The 23,140-nt window shown below is 39.6% G+C and overlaps 1 protein-coding gene across 1 annotated transcript in view; it reads left to right on the top strand.

Annotated features, from left to right (window-relative positions):
* Window positions 1–4,627: 4,627 nt before the first annotated feature.
* The window catches only part of LOC131221044 (uncharacterized), a 39,437-nt gene continuing 20,924 nt past the window's right edge, over window positions 4,628–23,140 (top strand). The window contains exons 1-3 of the mRNA XM_058216131.1: window positions 4,628–4,788; window positions 7,832–11,075; window positions 11,172–11,249. Of these exons, the coding sequence (XP_058072114.1) occupies window positions 8,169–11,075; window positions 11,172–11,249 (2,985 nt within the window). The 5' untranslated portion in view covers window positions 4,628–4,788; window positions 7,832–8,168. The remainder of the gene's footprint in view (window positions 4,789–7,831; window positions 11,076–11,171; window positions 11,250–23,140) is intronic.

The following is a 23,140-nucleotide window of genomic DNA, read 5'->3' as shown; positions in this document are numbered from 1 at the left end:
AAAAAATGAAGCAGATCCAGATCTCAGGTTCACCAAGCCATGGTAGACGGTGATTATTTGTTATACTAACTCTTTTCCTTTTTTTTTTTTTTTTTTACATGCGCACACACCGCCACACACTCACACAGTAGAGGGATTTCACCACCTATGACAGTAGAGGGATTTCACCATCTATGGATACTCGAACCCTTGACTGGTGTTGAAACTCCCGAGAGTCTACCACCGGGGCAAGAGTAAAGATCCCTTACACCCAGGTCCATACCTCAACTAGAAGACAGTGGAGATACCTTGTTTCAATTCTTGAGGTCTTGGTATCGAGCCGTAGTGGGGGTGGCTAACATGGAGTATGTGCACTGATATCAGTGTGTACTAACAAGCTAACCTAAAAAAAAAGAAAGAAAAAAAGAGTAAGGATCCGTTATACCACCTCTTGGTAAAGGCTAGAGTGACCTGGATGAAACAAATATTAGCTTGTTTCAAAACTTTTGTGACCCACGATATGTTTTTAATAGTCAATCATCATCATTTCTTATAGTGTGGTCCACCTAAGATTTGGATCTATTTCATTTTTAGGACATATTTAAAATAAGCTTGAAAAATATTAGACGGATGACATGAATGATCAACATATATGTTAAGATGGGCTTAACTGTCGTGACTTAACCAAACTCAGCAGGACCTTGTGTGACTGAATCTGCATCGGATTTTTGTCCACCCTATCACATGCGAGCAGATTCGGTCAGGTTGAAGTAACACAAACATATATCAAGCGCCGTGCATCCACCTCAATGTATGTGTTGTATATAATATTATCCATTCATTTTAAGAAAGGGTATAGAAAATGAATAAGTTCAAGTTTATTTCAAGCCCTTGACAATTGGAATATGACTAATATATAATCTAAATATTGTGGATCGTGATGTTTAGTCTTTTGTATTGTGGCTCATGATGTTTGGTCTTCTACATCTTGCACTATTTGGAGGAATGTTGAATAACATGGTAGTTTTTTTATATGAGGTAAGGTGTTAACATATGTATTTATTATATATATATATATATGGAGAAACTTATCCATCATACTTACTCTATATAACGTCTATCCATCTTAATAGTCATGTATGGAAATCATGGTCCAAGCATTGGACCCCAAATCTATTTGTAATGATCACAAGTATGGGAGGCCCACTGAATCGATGAATTTAAATAGTCAAATGATCATATGAAATTTGATAATCATGTATGACCCACCTAATAAAAGTCTTATATAATATAATGATAACCAGAGGAAGCTTTTAATTATGGTTATTCATAATATAGTCCAACTTGAAATTGAATATATTTTATTAGGTTAATGCTCTAAAATTAGCTGGAAAAATAGATTTGTCGACAATACATGCACTCGAGCTAGGGGTGCTGTACGGGCCGCTTAGATGCATGTGTTATGGGACGCAAATTGCGTCCTACCCCGGCCAGACGGTAATCCGTCCAACCAGGGCTCTATGGGGCTCACTGTGATGTAAGTGTTTTATCCACGCCGTTCAATGTCTTTCTTAGATTATTTTAAGCTATGAACTAAAAAATAAGGCAAGTCCAGGGATTAAGTGGACCACAATATGGGTATTGAACTTCCACCATTAAAAACTTCTTGGGAGCTGGAGAAATTTCGGATCAAGCTGATATTTGTGTTTTCACTTCATCCACGTCTACATGACCTTATTAATAGTTTGGATCGCAAAAAAAAAATCGCGATGGCCCTTATAAAGGTTTCAACGGTGGTGTCATTATCACCGCAACTTCCTTTGGTGTGGTCCACCGGAGTTATGGACCTGCTTCATCTTTAGGATCATACCTTAAAATGATATGAGAAAAGCGATGAGTAGCATGGATAATATACTTACATCATGGTGGGCCCCACAAAGCCCTGCCCGGACAGATTACCGTTTGGGAGGGGGTAGGACGGAATCCGCGTCCATGTGTTATGTCTCCATTCTGACCGTATATTTCTCCAGCTCATTTCAGGGGCGCATAAATATCCGAAGCGAATTTAAATCATAGGTGGACTACACCACCGTGTTGATATACAATCGCATACGTCGAGGTGGGCTCATGTTCACGACCCAGCAAAACTTGGTCGGGTCCCTTGCTGACCGAATCTGTGGCTTTTAGATAAGCCCTGACGTGGCCCTTCGGCCCATACCCATTGGCCAAACCTGAAAATTTACCCACTGGGTCCAGCTAATTTGCAGCCTGCCATTGATTTTCCATTAAGTTGGATCTGTGTACCCAGTCCTATCCGACGTGCATCCCACTGAATGAGGGGCTCTGATCATGTACTATGGGTCCCATGCATTAAGGAGTGCCTGAGAAGTACCATTTCAGGTACTCCTTTGGAAAGAGAGTTCTAATCTGTGACGTGATATGGGCGGTTGTCGTTGTAGTTGCGAGTTCCATACAGTAATTGCTGCAGGGAGCCCGTGCAACGAAAAGTGATGTGGGGTCCACCTTTATGTGCGTGTGACACTGACACCATTCCGAGAGCGGAAATCCAAAACTCAAGTGGCCTACACTTCAGTGAAAGTAGGGTGGGGATGGCTAAAAATGAAACATTCTTGGGGCCATCAAAGTTTTGGATGAGCATGATGTTTGTTTCTTTCCCCCTTCATCCCGGTGGGACTCGCCACATGAGCGGGTAGGATGGAATTATGAACATCAGGGTCGCCCCAGAAAGATTTCAATTTGTGGGTTTACTATTCCTATAGTGTGGCCCACTTGAGTTCCTTATCAGCCAGTTTTTTTACCTCAAGAAACAACAAGAGCTGACAAAAATGATGAACCAGGTAAATGGCGTACACACATCACGGTGGGCCCCACAAAGCTTTTTCCACACGTGCTCCTTTCCACACTTGCTCTAGGAATTGGCATCGATCGAAATGGTGCTTAACGGTGGAAGCAAATTAGATACTGGCAAGTTGAGTAGCGACACTCGCTACTGAAGTGACGTCACTAAGTTCCGTGGACCCCACTATGATGTATGTGTTGTATCCACAATGTCCATTCACTTAGAAAATATCTTTTTAATGTATAAGCCAAAGAATGAGGCAAATCCAAAGCTTTAGTGGACCCCACCATAGAAAATAACGGGAAGATTGATGCCCGTCATTGAAACTTTCCTAAGGCCCACCATGATGTTTTTTCGAAATCCAATCTGTTCAAAAGTTAACAAAGACATTAAGGGTTTGTTTGATTTTTCAATTCGCAAGAAAGTACTATTAAAATATGTAATAATTATTTCCCCTCTATTTACCTCACCTTTTCCTACCTTGGATTGACAACATTTATTTTTTATATGAAAATTGAGAACGCCACGACATATTTGTGGGTCCCACTATGATGCATGTCGTTTTTTCACACCATTAATCTATTACGGCTGATGAATTTATCACATAAGCCAAAAAACCAAGCATATCAACAGCTCAAGTGGACCACACCACTAGAAAAAGGAAATCAAATACTTACCATTAAAAACCTCTCAGGCCCACTGTTTCTTTTGGTGTGGGCCATTTGAGTGTTCAATTTACCTCATTTTTCAGCTTATGCCATAAAAATATTGTGTTAAAAGGATTGGACAGAATGGATTTACCATATACATCACCATGGGGTCTAAAAATTTAAAATAACTCTTTTAAACTGATTTCCTAGAAAAAAGGTTTAGTGAATTTTCAAACGATTTTTAAATGGTAAAATAGTAATAACTACTCATTCCGGGGATATTTACACAGCCATTGAAAATCAAAGACGCCCTAAAGAAGGAAAAACACAAATATCAGTTCGATGGAAAAATTTTGTAACCTTTAAAAGTTTCTAAAGGCCGCGTCACTCTCCCCACTGTTTTCTGTGGTGGGGTCCACTGGAGCTTTAGATGTGACTCATTCCTTGGATCTTACCCTAAAACGATCTCTCCAGGTAGATGGACGGCGTGGATACAAAACATACATCAGGCGGGGCCACATAACTTGGCGACGTCACTTCAGTAGCATTCTGGCTACTCAAACCTGTTAGTAGCCAATCCGCGTCCTTTAGCGGTGCATGCGTCAACGTGGAATGGGTATGCGATATCCATGCCGTTCATCCGGAAAAGCGCATGATGATCACGCTGGCGCACAAGTTTGGTAGGCGACGTGTATTCTTTGAAGTGCTTTGAAACCAGTTCTGGTCATTCCTCGGTGGGAAACATGTACAGTACGAACGGATGGTTAGAAGAAAGTTTCAAGCCATCCATTTGTTTTTATGCACTGTGGCCCATCAGGAGATCTAAACAACTAATGCAAATCTCGATCTCTAGTATGAACGGCATTTGTTTCTACACGTACATAGGTTTATCAAATCTCTACCTTTTGATTGTAGACGGTTGATGATTTTCCTATCTGTCCATCTATTTATTTCTATTATCCCATAAAAGAACGAAATCGATGATATAAAACTGATTAACGGATCTGATCTTATATACGTATTTTAATACTACACGTGTCAGGCGCAGTCTTATATCTATGCCACGCGAGAGAATCTACTTAGTAAATCTAGTCTAGAGAGAGCGAGCGTCGCTTGTTTTGTCGGAATATTTTCGAAATCTGGCGAAGATATTCAAAAGAAGTCGAAATTTCCGAAAGAAAACAAAAATCTCTTCTCCTTCTTCTGAGCTTTCATAGAAGAGAAAATTCCTTCAAAACCCTAAAAAGAACTAAAGAAAGAGCAGAGAATTCAAGCTTCGATTCCTTTATTCTCTTTCAGGTACAGATGAAATCTCTTTACTTCTCGTTCGGATTTCATCAATTAGCAATCGCTAGATCGAATTACAGCCGTTGGATTACTGAAAACTGTAAATTTGTATATTTTAATCTGGATGTTTATCATATTGATAGCTGATTTGAGTTAGGGTTTTATTTCCTGATCGATTTGAGGAATTAGGGTTTTGCATGGTAGATGTGGTGCTGGCTATCTTGCGCTCGGGTGTACTGTCTGTCTTTTGTATGGTCTGTTAGTGCGATGGCGTATGATTGGTAGCCTCTGTCTGCTGTGCGGTTAGGATCCCTGAATTATTGCTCGTATTGGATGTCTAGGTTGTCAACATGAGCGAGCATCTTGCTCCTCTATTTTAATTCTTGACTGTAGAAATGGCTCGTGTACTGGGTGATCAGGACCGTTGATTTAGTAGGTTGCCACTTAGATGAATTTTGTGTGAAAAATTATGCCGATCTGACTATTTTTAGTTGTCGCATTGGCAGTCTGCAAATGGCTTGTATCCTGGGTGATGATTTAGTGGGCTTCCGCTTAGATGAATTGTGTCTGAAAAATTATTCTGATCTGACTATTTTTAGTTGTGGCATCGGCGGTCTGCAAATGGCTTGTGTACTGGGTGATTGGGACCATAGATTTAGTCGGCTGCCGGTTAGATGAATTGTGTCTGAAAAATTATGCCAATCTGATTATTTTTAGTTGTGGCATCGGCAGTCTGCAAATGTCTTGTTAGAAATAAAATTAAGCTGAAATATGAAGGATGGTTCGTTTTTTGATGGGTCAAATTTTCACATTTGGCAGCCAAGTATCATCCAATTACAGTGTTCTTTTTTGGCTCTAGTCCATCTACATGGAGCCCCACTAGAAGATCTATGGTCCTGATCACCCCAGAGTGTGCCATGTGTATCGTGTTAATGCTGGTGGTGCTTGTGCAAAATGCTCTGTTAAGGGGGCAGTATGGCTTCTGATGGCTTGCCCCAAAATTCCAGGCCAAAATCGAAACAGGCCTGGTCTGTTGATGGCCCTACTCCCATCATATTTGAGTGTAATATGTTACATGCATTGACTATGGTTGGTTGCTTTTGTGGTACACTTCTACTAGAAGTCTGAGGTAGTGCACAATGATGTTTAGAAGAGAGTGCCTGATAGCAGATGGTAAGAATAGTCGAACGGGTTAATGTAGGATGCTCTGATCCCCAAAAATTTGGATTACGCAATTCAAATACTTTACTTGGATGTGGTTAGGAGATAAGGAATCCCCCTCACACACTGGAACGCCACTTTTACGCATGTTCTGGTGCTACTTCTTTTGGGTTAGAGTGAGTCATATGAATTGCGCTATACTACAATGTGTGATGTTGTCGATATTTAACATTAATGTAATTTTGAGCTGTAACAAATATGCTATACCCATATCCTGTGTGATTTAGAGGATCTATCATGGAATCATTGTTGTACTTGATACCAAGGTGTTCAGTAACAGTAATGGTGGCCGTAATTGCCGGCCTTATGGTTGTTTCGCCCCTGTAGCAGTCAATTTTATTATTATTATTATTTTGTTAAGGGAAGAAAATGTATCAGCCCTGCATCGGTCGGTTATGGGCCTGTAATAGCCATTACGGCCGTTACATGCTTGTTATGAGCCAATTTTTTTAAGAACATGCATTACAACCCCATAAGCACATGACGGGTCCCACCGTTAACATAACCATTTTTTAATACCATACTTGATGCAATAAAGACTTGGAATTTACCATGACTTTGGATAGTGTTCTTTTATATCTTTAATGAGATTTTTGTAGCTGATTAAGAAAAGCATTTACTATACTCAGTGGCTACAAGTTTGACTTGTGTTGTTGGTGACATATGTTAACACAATCTTACTTATGAGCTGTAAAGGCAACCAATCCTTGCCCCACCCCATATTAAGAAAAGCATGAACTGTACTCGCTGGGCTACAAGGTTGACTTGTGATGTTCTTGTGAAATATTTTAACATGATCTTACTTATGAACTGTAACCAATCATTCCTCTACCCAGTATTAGTAATTCATGTTTGGAGAATCTTTCGTATTTGATACTTACTTTCCTAAGTACTCATACCTGATACACATACTTAGGTAACATAGGCCATAGCATGTTTAATCTTAATACTAGTCTAGGGGTCAGTGTTTTTGGTTGAAATCAGTTGACGTGGTCAACTTCTGTCAAAATATTGAAGTGCATGTTCATAATATTTATTTGTCCGATTTGACTCTTGAAGCAACTATCTGTAGATTTGCATTGCATCCAAAGTCTTACATGATAGTACTTGCCTAACTAATAATGATCTAGAGAACAAGTCTCGACTTAGATTATTTAGTGGGGTTTTGGAAGGTGAGGTCAACAGTATAAAAAGCATTGGCTTCGTTTCTTTCCTTTGGCATTTTAAATATCAATAACTTAGTTATTTGAGATGTTTAAGATGAGGGACAAACTCTTTCCTTTTGCCAAAGGCACAATATCTTCATTGTATGGCAAGAAGGTAATGCTGAACATATAATAAATGTTTTCAAACTTGCAGCTGCGAACAAATATTTTCATGAATGATTTCAGATAAGAAAATTATAATAAGGAACATCGAGAAAGTTGGCCAAAATCAAAATGATTTTTGATATTGCCATTGATGGAGCAACAGAAATGAATAAGGGTGTAGGAAATTTCTTCTTTTGATTTCTTGTCCAAAACTCAACCTAATCTGCCTAGTGCCTACTCTGAAAGAAATTCAAATGCTGCTTTCTCTCTCGTGTACTTTCTCAGCTGCACGTATAGATAGTGATTGTTGGTTAGCAATATGCCTTCCATTCCTGATGGTCTCATCATGTTTTCATGTTGGGATGAAGCATTATGCGTGAAAATGGTTTCTCATTTCAGACCAAGAACTATGATTTGAGGACTTCTTTTTTGGCTTATCATTAATGACTGGTTTTCATCATTGGTGAAGATTATCCAACATTTCAAATTCACATGAAGCCCATGTGTTGTTTTTTCTTGTGTAGGGCGGTATACTCCACTTCAAAGGTTTTTGCTTCTTGGAGTAATTTACACTTGCTTGATGACAATTGTGTTATATAAGAACTTGCTGTGAGATTGAACCAATTTAAGCAGAGAGCTTGATCAGGGTCATTGAAATAGGAAATCCGCAAGAGCTCATTTCCTGTTTCAAAACCCCGTTCGATAATTTGAGTTCTCTTTGTAATCAGAAAGGCCATAAATGGCATTTGGAATCAAATATGGTGATGAATTACTCATTAGAGTGGCCTGGTTGGATACGGAATTCATATGATCCCAATGGTATTCTCACTTTGGGGATTATCCCCATTCAAATCTAAATAAATGGAGAGAAAATCAGATGAAGGGCCGAGGGAGCAATCAAAACAATATGAACAGTTCCGATACGACTCCATGGGAACTAGAAGTGAGGGACACGCCCCTGCAAGTCAGAGGTTTATGCCAGATCCATCTAGTTCTGTCTATACAAATGCGAGACCTCCGGAGTTCAATGCCACTAGTGGGGTTAGACCTGTACTGAATTTCTCTATTCAGACAGGCGAGGAGTTTGCCCTGGAATTTATGCGCGATCGGGCTAATCCAAGGAAACCCTTTGTCCCAAACACCGTTGGAGATCAGGGCACTGCCACTAGTTATATGGAACTGAAGGGAATTCTGGGCATTAGCCATATGGGATCTGAGAGTGGGTCGGATGTATCAATGCTTCCCACTGGAGAAAAAGGACGGGTCAAGGAGCTTGAGAAGAAGGGCAATTATGAAACTGAAAACAAGGTTTACTATGATTCTGTACAATCAGCACCACGTGCTTTGTTGGGTGATGGAAGTAGTCGAGGGGCTGCTCATGGGTATCTCTCCTCTATGGCTTCCGATAATTTGTCAACAAAGATGAAGTTCCTCTGCAGCTTTGGTGGTCGTATTCTACCTCGCCCAAGTGATGGAAAGCTCAGGTATGTAGGAGGTGATACACGAATTATCCGGATAAGCAAGGACATCTCCTGGCAGGAACTTGTGCAGAAAATGTCAGCAATTTACAACCAAGCTCATATGATCAAATATCAGCTTCCTGGGGAGGAACTTGATGCATTGGTATCGGTGTCCTGTGATGAAGATCTGCAGAATATGATTGAGGAGTGTAGTACGTTGGAAGGCGGCGAGGGATCACAAAAGCTCAGGATGTTTCTGTTTTCCGTGGCTGAGATGGAAGATGCTCATTTGGGACTAGGCAGCATGGAGGGGGATTCTGAAACGCAGTATGTCGTTGCTGTAAATGGGATGGATGTTGGACAGAGAAAGAACACTAGTGTACATGGTTTAGCAAGTACATCGGCAAACGATTTGGATCAGTTATTCAATCTTAATGTTGGAGGTGATAGGAAGATGAGTGGAATTGAAATGGAGGCAGTTGGGACTGGTGCACATTTGATGACTACTTCAGGACATCCTTCCACAACACCATCTTCTGTGCCATTGCAGCCAAGCCCATTGAATGATTATGGGGCTCGTGCACCATCTTATCAAGACCGGATTACGCATCATGTGGAGAGTGATCACCATCCGTTCTCAGCTGCCCACCCTGTCGACAGCTTCAATGCTATGGACTGCAGGACTTCCATTCCCTCATCTATGCCACCACAATATAGCTACAACTCTAATTATTCACCATTTGGAGAAAATTCAGTCCCTGCGCCTGTCCCTGAGCTACTATCTCTGCAACAAGGAGGTCAGACTGATGGGCTACAAGGTGGATTCAGAGTTCTGGATTCTGAAGTGCCAGTGAAAGAGGCGAAGCTAAAAAGTGATGGTCCGTTCCAGCAAAAGAATGCAATTGAGCAAGTTCATTCCTTAGAAAATGATATTCTTTCTCATAAGCTGCAAGATGATGGTTCCGTCCAGAGCTACTTTTCTGCTGAAGTATCTTTCGCTGGGTCAACTGTAGCTGATGTTGTAAATACAAGCAGAACTCTTGAGGCTAATGATGGAGACCATTACAATGCATCTGGTGGCGCTTTTGCTCCTGCTTTTGCCAACTCTGAGGGCGACCTGACTGATTTTAGTGATTTCGAACCACCTATGCTCCCTCAGCGGGTCTTTCATTCTGAGAGGATTCATCGGGAGCAGCCGGATTTGCTGAATCGGTCATCGAAATCGGATGACGATTCCTTGGGTTCTCGGTATCTGATACCTCACTCACGTCCTGTTCGAGTGCCACAGGAACCTATTACAGAATCTGTTGATCCTCTGCATGAGGGAAACCCTGTTTCCCAGGCTGAGCAACATGTATTATCTGCTAAACCATCACATACAAATCCTCCCACCCTTGAAGAGGGGTTGATGCAATTTGAAAAATATAAAGAGTTGGCTCATGCAATTAATCAACCTGAACCCTTCTTAGGTGGGAATGAATCTGTGCTCAATCATAATGTTCGTGGTCTGGAAGAAGACTCAAATGTTGGTGAAATGCGCAAGGTCAAAGGCCATCTTAAAGAACCTTCTGTCGATGAAGCGGAGGTAGCTGGATTGGAACGCCCTTCTGCAGGCCCAGGAACTGCCATTAAGCTACAGGAAGATCCTTCTTCCAGTCTGCCGGAGCTACACTGGGTAGAGATGGGTACCATGGGTATCGACAACGAAAATGCAATGGGGCAGGCGCCACCTTTTACTTGGGCAGGGAGCTCCGCTCAAGCTGTTTCTCGAGACGAATCTTCTGCTTGTGATTCTGCACCAGAGCGAGGGGATATTCTGATTGATATCAATGATCGGTTCCCTCCTGATTTGCTTTCTGATCTATTTAACAAGGCTAGAGTTGCGGGTGATTCCACAGGTATAAGCCCCCTCCTCACAGATGAAACTGGCTTGAGCTTGAATATGCAGAACCATGAACCTAAGCGCTGGTCATTCTTTCGAAATTTAGCACCAAACGAATTCGTCCGGAAAGATGTTTCTCTTATGGATCAGGACCATATTGTTTTTACTTCTCCACTTACGAAAGTTGAAGAGGGCGTCGCACAAACCTATGGTTTTTCCCCTTTTGATAATGAGGGAGTTGCAATGGGCCAGGTAGAATCGCAAATTGTTTTCAGTGAGGAAGGCCCAGCAGAGTCATCAGGTGCTTTGGGAACTGAAACCAGTGGTTTGCATGCGGGTTACATCCCTTCCCAGATCATTCATCCCCATATACTGGACAAGGGCAATGAATCACCTATCATAAGAATTCCAGAGTCAGAATACGAGGTATTTTTTCTCTACATTGGCTTGGTTTAGTGCCATTTACTCTTACCCAATTTCCTTGCCTATAGGCAGAATGCTTAACCACTTTGATGCTTTTAGGAAGGGAAGTTGGATGCTGGGCATATTGGTGGATCTATCGATTCTTCTTTGGGCGATTTCAATATCTCTGACCTGCAGGTATAGTATGATGCTTGCAGTGTAGCTGATCTATTGTGATGAGACTCAAATGTTTATGAAATATTTTTCTATTCAGTGCACCATTGCTCCTGAAATGCATTTCAGGATTGGACTCAACTGTGCATGTGCCACAACTTTCTATTTTTGTGGAGTCACCCTCCATATTGCAGGTGGCACACATGGCTGCTGATCTGTGCCATTCAAGGTTGTCAGCCCTGGTGTGGATGGAGTATTACCCAGGGACGCGGATTCGGTGCGTGACGTGGCGGGATTTGATTGGGCCATGTGCCGCTGTCAGTGATGGGACCATGCAAAGCATGTTTGAAAGTTGTTCGGTCGAGTATGTACCTGACCATAGGCCCATCTTTGACAGCAGCACAGTGCCCAATCAAATCCTGCCACATCAGGGAAATGCACCGAATTTGCGTCCATTACCTAGAAATTAAATTGGTTTGATAATTCTGTTCAATTGGTTGACATCAAGTGGGGTTAAGACGAAATGTTTGGTGGTTCAGCAGTCAGTGGGTGAAAATCAAACAGTTAATATGATTTGATTAGTGTTATTTTTGGTCCTTTCATCCACAAGGGGCCTATGATTTGGACGGCTTGATTGGCATGATTATATCCCGTGTGTGGCCCAGGACCGAAGTTTGCCCAAAACCGTGTTGGCAATTACGCCAACTAGGTTTCGGTGGTCACTGTTCTGAGCCAACCCCCCAAGACATCCATATTTTCAGAGTTGTAAACGTGCTGATCCCTGGGGAGTCACGCTCTGAAATTGACTTAGATTCCTCAACATGTATGGTGGATAAGTTGTTGTACTTAATTGTGTAAAGCAAAGCAATTGAATATGAAAGTAGGATAATGGTGTATACCACTCCTCAAATAGGGCAATTTATCTTATCCTCGAACAAATGTGGATGTTTTCTGATTGCTCTGTTGTGCACATGAGTGATGTTTCTCTGACATCTCTAATCATCCAACTAGGTATTTGTTTGTCGAGTAAAGGATTTCTTGTTCATTTATTGCACTCAAGCTTGCCTCTACTCTGTAGGTGCCAAGGGAACCCCCATATGTGGCTCCCTCGAATCTCTGGGGTTTCCTTTCATATTCTTCATTACAGGCGTAATATAAAAGAATCAACTCATGCCATTTTTTCCCCTTCTTTTGTCGGTTTCTTTCATATTTTTGGTGGTGCATTTATGTTCATTGCATCAATTCTTCCCTGCATGTTTATTAATTTCCTTTAAAGAAGTGATGAAAGAAGCGGGAGTCTGATTTAATATAGGTATTTTTGGCACAAAATTCTGAAGCAATTCTGAAAATAATCAATGCTTAAAAAGCAACTTGCAAAAAGACAAATGAACCTGCCTGTTTAAATAGCATTTGCCTGCTAGCCAAGGGCAAAAGCTGTCAAACGAAATGCTGTGAACGTTTATCTTATGTTTCAGTTGCTGCAAATTGATGATACCCTATGGATACATTTATGTTATATTAAGTGCTGCTATCTGGACACTTTATGTTTTGGTTTTGCCATGTTGGTCACCTGAGGAGAGTTGGAACTCATTGACTCAACATGTTGGACACTTTTAAGTGAGGTCTATACATTTTCCCTTCGACCTTCTGATTTTTTTTTTTTTTTTTTTTTTGTCATTTAAATTTCTTTTGCCAAGACAGATTCTCACAAGTTTGTCCACCTCTTCGTGTCAATGGAATTATTCATAATGACTCCTTCCCATCTTTAGTAGGCACCATGGCCCAAAGATAGAAAATTAAAAATCATTTTCGTTTTGCTTTTCTTGTTCTTCTACAGTACCGGGGTTCTCTGAGTTTTCTAAAAGAGTGAGTGATGTTCATTGTAACATCCATAAAACTAGTATTTCTTGAGATGATTATACATTATTTGATGATTGTTGATTTAGACTACTGCTGATTGGTTTTAACTCAAACAATGTTATGTTCTTTTCTAACTATCGGTAAATTTTTTTTTGTTTATTATTATTTTATTTTATAAATTCCATCGATCTTGTGTTGTCATTGTTTTTCTTTTTCATCAGTGCAACAAATGCCTCCACCTAAGGGAGAGCTAAATTTCTCCAAACTTGAGCACAAGTTGGATTGGAGAGGGCAGTGGAGCAAAGTGCCTTAAGGAACATTTTTAGGAGTACTGAATTTTAGCATTTTTAGGAGTGCTGAATTTTAATATTTCTGTATTTAGATGTAAACCTAACTAATAGTGAAAGAAAGAGATTGTAAAAGAAGTCTTGCATAAAGAGAGTTGTATTTCCTTGATTGATTTCTCTCAAGAAGAGAGTAACTTAAGTAGACAATGTACATCTAGATATTAGAATATTACAAGATAAGCACAAATCATTTGTTAGTATGGTACAATGAAGAAGCACAGAGACATTGTAGATGAGAGCTCTGAAATGTATGGTACTCTAGTGTGTAAGCATAAGGTGTACTCCTTCAACCCTACCCTCAAGCTAGAGCATAGGGATTTAGGGAGAGATTTAGTAAACATATCAGCTAGTTGCTCTTCAGATCAGGAAAATGGAGCGATGACTCCTTAGAAACAATCTTCTCTTTGTTGAAGTGACATTCGACCTCAATATATTTGGTCTATTCATGGAAAATGAGGTTGGAGGATATATGGATGACAACTTGATTGTCATACCTTGTTTCCATAGGTTCCTGAACCGGAAATCCTAATTTTGTCAGCAACTTACTTTTAACCATAGTAGTTCACAAGCAAATTGAGCCATCACTCGCTATTCAGCCTCGGTGCTAGATCTAGCAACGACGACTTGTTTTTTACTCTTCCATGAGACAAGACTCTTGCCAACAGACGTACAACTTCCAAAGGTTAAGATACTGTAATCAGGATTTCCTGCCTAATCTATATATCTGAGAAATCTGTAACTCGCAAATGACCATAATGTGACTAGAGAATCCCTCGTCTTGGTGATCCTTTTATGTAACGAAGTATCTGTTTGGAAAAATCGATGTGAACCCCAATCACACGAGCTATATCTAGATGAGTGATTGTGATATAAATCAATTTTCCAACAGTCCTTTGGATAACTTGAGGGCCAGGAAGAAGATCACCATCCTCCAACTGAATTTTACAGTTGAAGTCAAGAGTGCCGATGGGTTTGCAGTCAAGATTTCCTATAACTTGAAGAAGATAAAGAGCATATTTTCATTAGGAAAGAACAATTCCCATTTTTGAGAGAGAGCTACTTCTATGTTGAGAAAGTATTCTAGCAGACTAAGATTGGTGATGTCATAGCATTCAGAAAAATGGTTCTTTAGCTCCTTGATTGTGATTTCATTAATTCCTGAGAGATGATATCATCTATGCAAAGTATTGAATCATTACCATGTCACTGCGTTGCTTGACAAACATCGAATAATCAGTGCTGCACCAACCAAGTAAACCTGAAACTGAGGTTCGCAGTGCTAAACTTGTTAATAAAGGCTCTCAGCGATTGTTTTAGTCCATTTTGAAGTCCCTTTTCATTAATTCCTGAGAGATGATATCATTACTATCTTTGTTTTTTGTTTTGATAGTGGATGTTGCAACATGAATCTCAGCAAACACTTGTTCTGATTCTATATATTGATCATTTTGAACTAAAAGAACACTAATTGGTGGAATATTCACGTTAAATATAAGATCCTGATTCTCAATAGTGACTTACATACAGGTCTATATAACATAGAAAAGCAGGATGTCCATGGCGTGTATGTGTGGGATGAACCAAATCCTCTGGAAGAGGATGCACTTGGGACAATTGGCAACTTTCCAGCCTGAATTCTTGTTTCAACCCCAAGGTAATAAGATAGGGCTTGATTAAAGAAGACAAATTTGGATGACTTAGAATAGCCAGGGATCAAGAAATCGCTGGATTTGCAGAGTGGATGGTCATGTCCATCTGCTCATATCCTCTGGCGGCTTGTTTTTTTACTTGGGAAGCCAGATTCCACCTACCAATATTAGTAGAGAAGGATTTGCCGGGGTTATGGGTTAAGGCTTCTAAATAACCCTTCCTGGGTATAGCTTTTTAAAGATGTAAGACGAGGTGCTTCTCCCCAAGTCAGAGTAAAGCAAGTAGTCGTCATATAAACTTCTTGAAGGAGATGTCATGCAGAAATGCATTCTTCAGGATGAGTTGATATAATGGCCAATTCAAATTTGTTACAAGAGAGATAGGAACTTTGATGGAGTTAAGTTTAGCAACGGAGTAAATGTTTCCAGATAGTTGATCCCGTAAATTTTATTGTATCCCTTTGCGACCAGTTGAGCCTTGTAGCAAGTGATGCTTTCATCAGGATGATGCTTAAGAATGAAGGCCTATTTGCAACCAATAGGAAGCTTCCCATCTATTAAACTTTCATCTTACATGGGTAATATCCAATTTGGGTTCACAAGAGCAATATCAACATGTTTTGGAATTGGGGCAAAATCAAGAGCAGAAAGGAACGACCTGTGTGACAAGGATAAGCTATGGAAGGAAACAAATTTGTTAATGGAATGTAAAGTACTAGTTCCTTTTCTTAAGGCGAAGGGAGATCAAGATCAGAACGAAGGTTAGTTATCTTTTTAGTACCTGAGAAATCAGAAGCTTCCTGGTGATGGTGCATAGAGGGTTGTGGTTCCTATCTCTTCTTCTTCAATTCATAAACAAGTATCTCCTCGTCTTAACAGATTGAAAGAAAGTTTCATGGTAAGAATGTCCGAGTTGGGAACATGAGATGGGACAGCAAGAATGAGACTAGGGGATTCCTCTGGATGTATGGTAACTATTTTTGTTTTTTTTGTTTTTTTTCCAGAATATTTGGGAATTTGTTCAAAAAACGTCACACTGTTGTCACACATCCTTTTCCTGTTTTAGGATCTATGCTCGTGTATCCCTTCTGAGTAGGGGAGGTATCCCTTTTGAGTAAGTAGGGGAGTAACCCACGAACCTGCCTTTGACAGAGGTATGGGACAATTTATTTTGTTTCTGAATTGAAGTTATGGACAAAATAAAGGCAACAATTTTTTTTTAGTGGAATGGTGGAAACAGAGTGGTGGTTTTGAAGTATGTTACTAGGACTCTGATTATTCAAAACTCTACTTGGCAAGTGATTTTATCAAGTACCAGGTAGTAAAAATGGCATCAGACTAATCAATCTTTGATACTTGCATTTCTTCAAGTAGAGCTCTTCTGACCTCAAGGAAATGTCAATTTTTCCTTCCACTCCATTTTTCCAAGTAATATGCGCACATAAAGTTTGAGGTTCGTTTCATGCTCTCAATGTACATTTGAAATTCTTGAGAAATGTATTCGTCTGAATGGATGCATTACTTCTTTTTAGTACAAGTAGCTATTGGTTTTTTGATTACTTCTTACTATTGTCTGACCGTTACAGAGGCTTTTGTCTCTATTCAATACATCATGATTAAGGCCAACTTTGGTTGGTTAATCTGCTAGTTCATCAATGGTTAGTATGTATGAAGGTCCTAATGATGATCCTACACGTATTTCGGGTGTATCTCACAAGTCAGGTGGATTTAAAAAACCTCACAAATTGACTTGGGTCACAGGTGTTAAAAAAGTGCGGTCCTAACATCATAATAAATGATGGGAAACTTGACTTCTTTGCCTCATAATAAATATCCAAGTCATTCAAGAAGCATCATCATAAAAGAAATGAAGTAATGAGAGCAGGGATATGCATAAAAAAGTGCAGTCCTAACATCATAATGTATTAATGAAAATGAAGTTTCGCGCCTCTTATTTTCTTGCAGTGAAAAAGCACTATGATGTTGTTTCAAGAGTTACACAAATTTTGCAAATAAACTCGCCCACTTTTTTTTTTTCGAGAGATAACAACAAATTTATTAAGAAACTCGCAACAAAGCATGAAAAGTGTACAACCTGAACTCAACAATCAACAAGAGAAAAAGATTTGCAACTATGGTTGCATTTACAAAGATGACCAACCCGAAACAAGACTCTTAATTTTCCTAATAATCTCATCCATACCCATGCTCTCATTCCGAAAGCAATGCCCATTCCAAGCTCCCCAAATTGCCTAAAACACGGTCATGATGATTAGCCTCCACTTAGCTTTTTCAGCCTTTTCCTACTCCCACATGTGAAGCCTACATAAGGCCTTCCACTGTCTTTGGCATCACCCAATCGATGTGTAACAAACCCATAAAATGCTCCCTAACTTTACGAACAAAAGGGCAATGAACAAAAAAGGTGATCGATCGTCTTCCCATTTTCAATACGCATTAGGCAGATATTGGGAAGCGATTGGGCAGAGAACTTCCCTGAGCAATGCATCGACCAAATCATCGAATCCACTTATGGAGATGAAGATAAGGCGATCCAATAACCCAATGATGGTGTAGGATGGATGGCCTAGCCTAGAATGATGCAATGAGATAATCAACGGATTAACTAGAACAATTTAAAACACAAAATAATGCTAATCATTGACAAGCTTAATGAATTTCAAGTATTTAACTATGCTCAGATTCAAGACTAAATCCCAACATGTCAGTTAAATCTTATAAAACATGATTAAATAGGACCTGTGGAAGGTAGGACTTCCATCTAGCATAGGTACTAATCATCATTCAAAGGAAGTACTTGTTTTTGTTAGGGTTGATAGGCTAGGGCTGATTTAGAGGTTTAAGGAATTGGAAAATAGGTTCAGATTTTCAGATTTGGGGAATATAATGTTTGGGGATTTGGGGATTTTGGATTTAGTAATAAAGGTTTGAGGTTTTAGGGATTTGGGGTTAGGGTTTTAAGGATATAGGGTTTTTGGGAAACTATGTTTGGGATTTTAGGGATTAGGGTTTGAATAGATTAAGCAAAGGATGAAAAGGAAAGGGGAGGCTGACCGTACGACAGCCCTACAAGTCTGTTCGCACGGTTGTACAGACATGTGGGTATAGCCTAGTATGGCCATATTGTTGTATGGTCAGGTGAGGTGTGTTGGATGGGAGTTGGGATGGGTTAGGTTACGGGTTTATGGGTTGGGAGAAAGAAGAACAAAGATAGATGCGGAGATTGTTTGTTGATGCGGAAAGAAGAGAAGAAAATTATAAAGAAAGAGAAAAGAGAACAAATATCTTTTGATGAAAGAGAATGAAAGAGAAGGATTGCTTGGAATCAATGTTGTTAAATGTGACTACATATTCGCATATGCGAATTCTCACATATGCCAAAAATGCGAGAATATGCAATCGCACATGCGATGTATGCCATCACATATAACATATGCAATTGCATATTGGCATCCACAAATTTTTTTTTTTTTTTTTGCAAAAAATTTTGCAAAAAAAAGGACTTTTGCCTATAAAAATGCATCCAAACTTCCTCCATTCGCAACATTCTTACTCTCTTTCTCTTACATTCTTACTTCCAATTGCAATTGATCTCTCTCTCTCTCTCTCTCTCTCTCTCTCTCTCTCACATAGTTCCTATCCTGCTTCCTACCAAGTTCCAACTTCCAACATCCAAGTTCCTAGTTCCTACTTCTCTACAAGATCAAAGCAAGAAGATCGTTTATTCATTTAAGAAGAGAAGTTTCCCTCTCTCTTGGAAGATTAAGATTCAAGCTTCAAGCACTCTCAAGGAAGATTCAACTTTCAAAATTCAAGCACTCATTCTACAATCAACATTTCTCTCTCACATACCCAATAATCCTAATTCTTGAACGTTGATGACTTGATGTATACTTAATTCATTGTTTAATTGATTTTATTTCTCTTAAATGTATTTTAAATATGTAAAATTAGATATCTATTAACTTAGGAAAGTTCCTCCTATTTTCTTATATATATATTTTTTATATTTCTCCCATTTTTTGATTTTTATTTTAATTTAAAAATAAAAAAAAAATAAAATGCGGTCGCATATGCGCATAGGCATATGCGATCGCACATGATCGCATATGTGATTTAACAACATTACTTGGAATGACTCCATGGCATCACACCAAATTGCTCCAATCACAGGAGATTTTACTTCATCACAAAGCAAATGGAAAGATTTATTATTATTATTATTATTTTTTTTTTTATTTCATATGTAATAATGCTAGGGTGGGGACGTAATGCAGGGGTATTTTCACATCGGGTTCGAGTGGGGTAGCCCGTGGGATGTGGGGACACACTCGTGGTGGGTGACCCATGTGATTTGGGACCCACGGGGGAGTCTTGTGTTCGAGGCTCCTCACTGGGGGTGATTAATGCGCATTTCACTCCGGACTCGAGTGGGGTAGCCTGTGGGATGCGGGGATACACTCGGGGTGGGCAACCCATGTGATTTGGGGCCCACGAGGGGGGTTCGGCCAAGGTCCTAACCCATGAGATGTGGGGCCTGGGCTATGAGATAAAGGGATTAATTCGCCATACTCTAACAGTTCGAGCTTTTAGAGTAAGTGGTTAATTGTCCTGCATCAGGACGCCTAACCTTTATATAGTTTTAGGAAAGACTTTATCCAAGAAGACGTTCTTAGCTAAAAAGTTTAACATAATGACGTTCTATAAAATAAAATTTGTTCCTAACTCCCTAAACTCAACAAAAATATAAGCTAAACAAAAAATAATAAACATATAAACAACTAAATAAACTATACTCTTTCGTGCCCCATGATCAAGATATCTAATGATGATGATCCAACGGTCGAAATGGTTTAAGTAGACCACATGCATCTTTCCAGTGTGGGGCCTTCAGAGATGCATAATCATGCATGTGGGGTCTTCAACGGGGTAGGCACTCAAATTGGGCTCATGAGGCCCCATATATGCATCACCTAGCCATAAAGAAGCAGGAGCTCTCCTCCTCTAGTATACTCTGACTGGTGCTCGGATGTCCGCAAATAGAATAACAACCTGCCAATAGAGATGAAAGAATTGGGAGCAAGGTGAGCTGCTTTAGGTAAGAGATCTTGAAGCGCACTGTCACCACACCAATTGTCCAACCAAAACCGAATTTCATGCCCGTTTCCAAGAGAAAAATCAATCCCCCTACGGACCAAAATCATCTGTCGCTACTATTGCCTTCTAAATGCTTGAAGCTTTATAAAGATAGGACCTCTTCATGAACCACTCACCCACTTGTGTGCCATACTTGCTAGCAATAAGTCCCTCCAAAGCCTTCTTGCTTCGGTGCCAAATCACCAAATTCACTTCCCAAGGAGGGCTAGGTTCATATCACCCAAACTTTTAAGATTGGTAGCACCCACCTCAGTCAGCTTGCAAACCTCTCCCCATTTAAGGAGATGAAACTTCCTATCATCCTTTCCAGAAATTTTTTTTCTTCTCAACTTTTTAATTCTATCTAACACTGATTTGGGACATTTGAAGAGAGACATAAAATACACGGTCATATTGGAGAAGAACACCTTAATAAGAGTCAACCGGTCTCCTAAGGATAAGTACTTATATTTCCAATTGCTAATTTCCTCCCAATCCTTTCCATCATCTTATCCCAAAGGTGCTTAGTTGGCTTCCCAATGCAAAGAGGCAAACCTAAATGCGCCGAAGGAAAAGATACCGTCTTGCACTTGAAAATACACGTGAGGCGACGGAAGTCTTCACCACAAACATGAACTCCCAACATTTCAAATTTGTAATCTTCATACCCGAAACAACTTGAAAATAGACAATGATTTTCGGGAGGTTGTCCACCGAAACTGTGTTTGCATCACAAAATAAAAGCGTGTTATTAGCATGCTAAAGATGGCTAATATGGAACATGTCATTTGAAGCTTTATACCCGCTGAGTAAACCCCTTATCCTCCCCATTCTGTAGCATCATACTTGGAGCTTCCCCTACCTGAGGCCCCTAGACACTTTAAGGTATCCTTTTAGCGACCCATTAACTAGGATAGAGGAGGTATATTGCACACAAGACCTGATCCACCCCCTCTACTTCCGACCACAACCTAATCTATCAAGCATATAAACTAAATATTTCTAGTCCACATAATTATAGGCCTTCTCGATGTCCAACTTGTAAACAATTTAGCTTCTCCTCTCGCTATTTTTGACATCCATGCATTCATGGGTGATAAGTGCGCTGTCCAATATTTATCTACCCGCAACTAATGTTTTCCGTACCGTTATCGTGTAATGTAGCGCACCCTTGGGATATAGATACATATCGGTTATCGCATGGGATATATCGGTTTTATCACGTAATGTATTGCTGTTGTTGGGAAATATGGGGAAACATTGGGAAATTAGTTGATTTTTTCAAAGATACTTCAAGATTGTAAAAAAAGACATCAATACACACTTAGAAATCAAAATATCACAAAAAACAAGTGTACTTAATAGGTTTCCTTTGTATGGGGTCTTAATCTATACACTGTCTGCCTAAACTGATGCAAGTATATTCAAAGTCAATTCATATAATTTGTAAATGTAAGAAGACATATATTGAAAAACAAGTCTCGCATTTAAAAGCAAAAGAAGTAAAAAGCTAGAAATTACTTGTGAATAATGTGTGTTGTGGCCCAGACCCACAGAGCTGTGCGGTGGCTCAAAATCATCATCTCCATCTTAACGGGGCTGGGCATAGTACTGCTGGTCCACTAACTAGCAATACTATGCCCGAGTCAATAGTAGAATGACACCGGTGAAGATATTCTCTAACATAATGCTGGTACTCGTCCTCTCCAATTTGAGAATATTTGGGAAAATTTTGAATTTTCCCCAATTTTCCGCATATCGGTCCATTTTCCTCCAAATCCTAAAATAAAAGTGTATGTGATTATGATTCATCAAGCCACTCTTGAATCCTCTGAAATGCTGGTCAATTGACCATTGATCGAAGTGGAATTTTGAATATTTTTTAACACGTGTGCGTGCGCGCATGAAAAATCCCTAAATTACTAAGAATCACTATATCAAGTTACATACATTTTTGATTTTGTGTTTGGACACAGATCGTAATCGATTTGCGAGAAATTGGAAAATTTTGATGTTTTCCAATTTTTCGTGACTTAGCCTATCTCTCCCAAATCTCAAAATCTATAATTTTTCATGTAAAACGTGAAGAATCATGGATTTATAACCATTTGACAATGATTTAATGTGATTTACAACAAAAAAGTATCGAAAATCGAAAATGCTTACTGGATCGAACAAGTGGGATATATCAACACTACACGTACGTTTTGTATCACACAGGTGGGATACACAATATATCGTGGGATATATTGGTCCGATATTTGTAGATACAGAAAACATTTCCTGTAAAAAAAAAGCGAGGATCTTGACCACAATTTTGTAGGGACCCCCTGTTAGGCTGATCGGTCTGAAATCTTTAAGATGTTCTTGAAAGACAAAGGTAACAATTGTTTCAAAACATATTGGATGCATGTCCAAATTGACAATGCCACATACAATAATTATCCTGACTAGAATTGAAGAAACTAGTAGGGAGATTGCTATTAGAATCGAGAATATACAATCCATGATCCTCATGATAACCACCGATCACCCTTGTCATTGAGTTTTAAAACATAATGAGTGGGAAAAAAGGGTCATGGAACAATTTAACAAAATTTTAAGGTGACCGATAGATAGGAGATTAGTAACAAAGAGAATTGAGGACAATGGCAAGTTAGAAGAAATAGGGATGACTACTTTTCTGCCAATGTTGGTAAAGGTGCCATCCATGACCTTAACATTGCCAAGAGGTGCATGAGCATGGAAGAAAAAGATTTTAACATACTTGAAATGTGATTAATGGCTCCTGAGTCGATTACGGATTACCCAAGGGCTATTGATGGAAGCGGCATGAAGAATAGAAGGTGAATTATGAGATTGCACAGAGGCTGGGCTAGATGAGGAACTGGAAATAAGATTA

Source organism: Magnolia sinica, chromosome 12 (assembly GCF_029962835.1).
Source record: "Magnolia sinica isolate HGM2019 chromosome 12, MsV1, whole genome shotgun sequence".
Lineage (NCBI taxonomy): Eukaryota > Viridiplantae > Streptophyta > Magnoliopsida > Magnoliales > Magnoliaceae > Magnolia > Magnolia sinica.
This window is presented reverse-complemented; position numbering and strand designations above follow the sequence as displayed.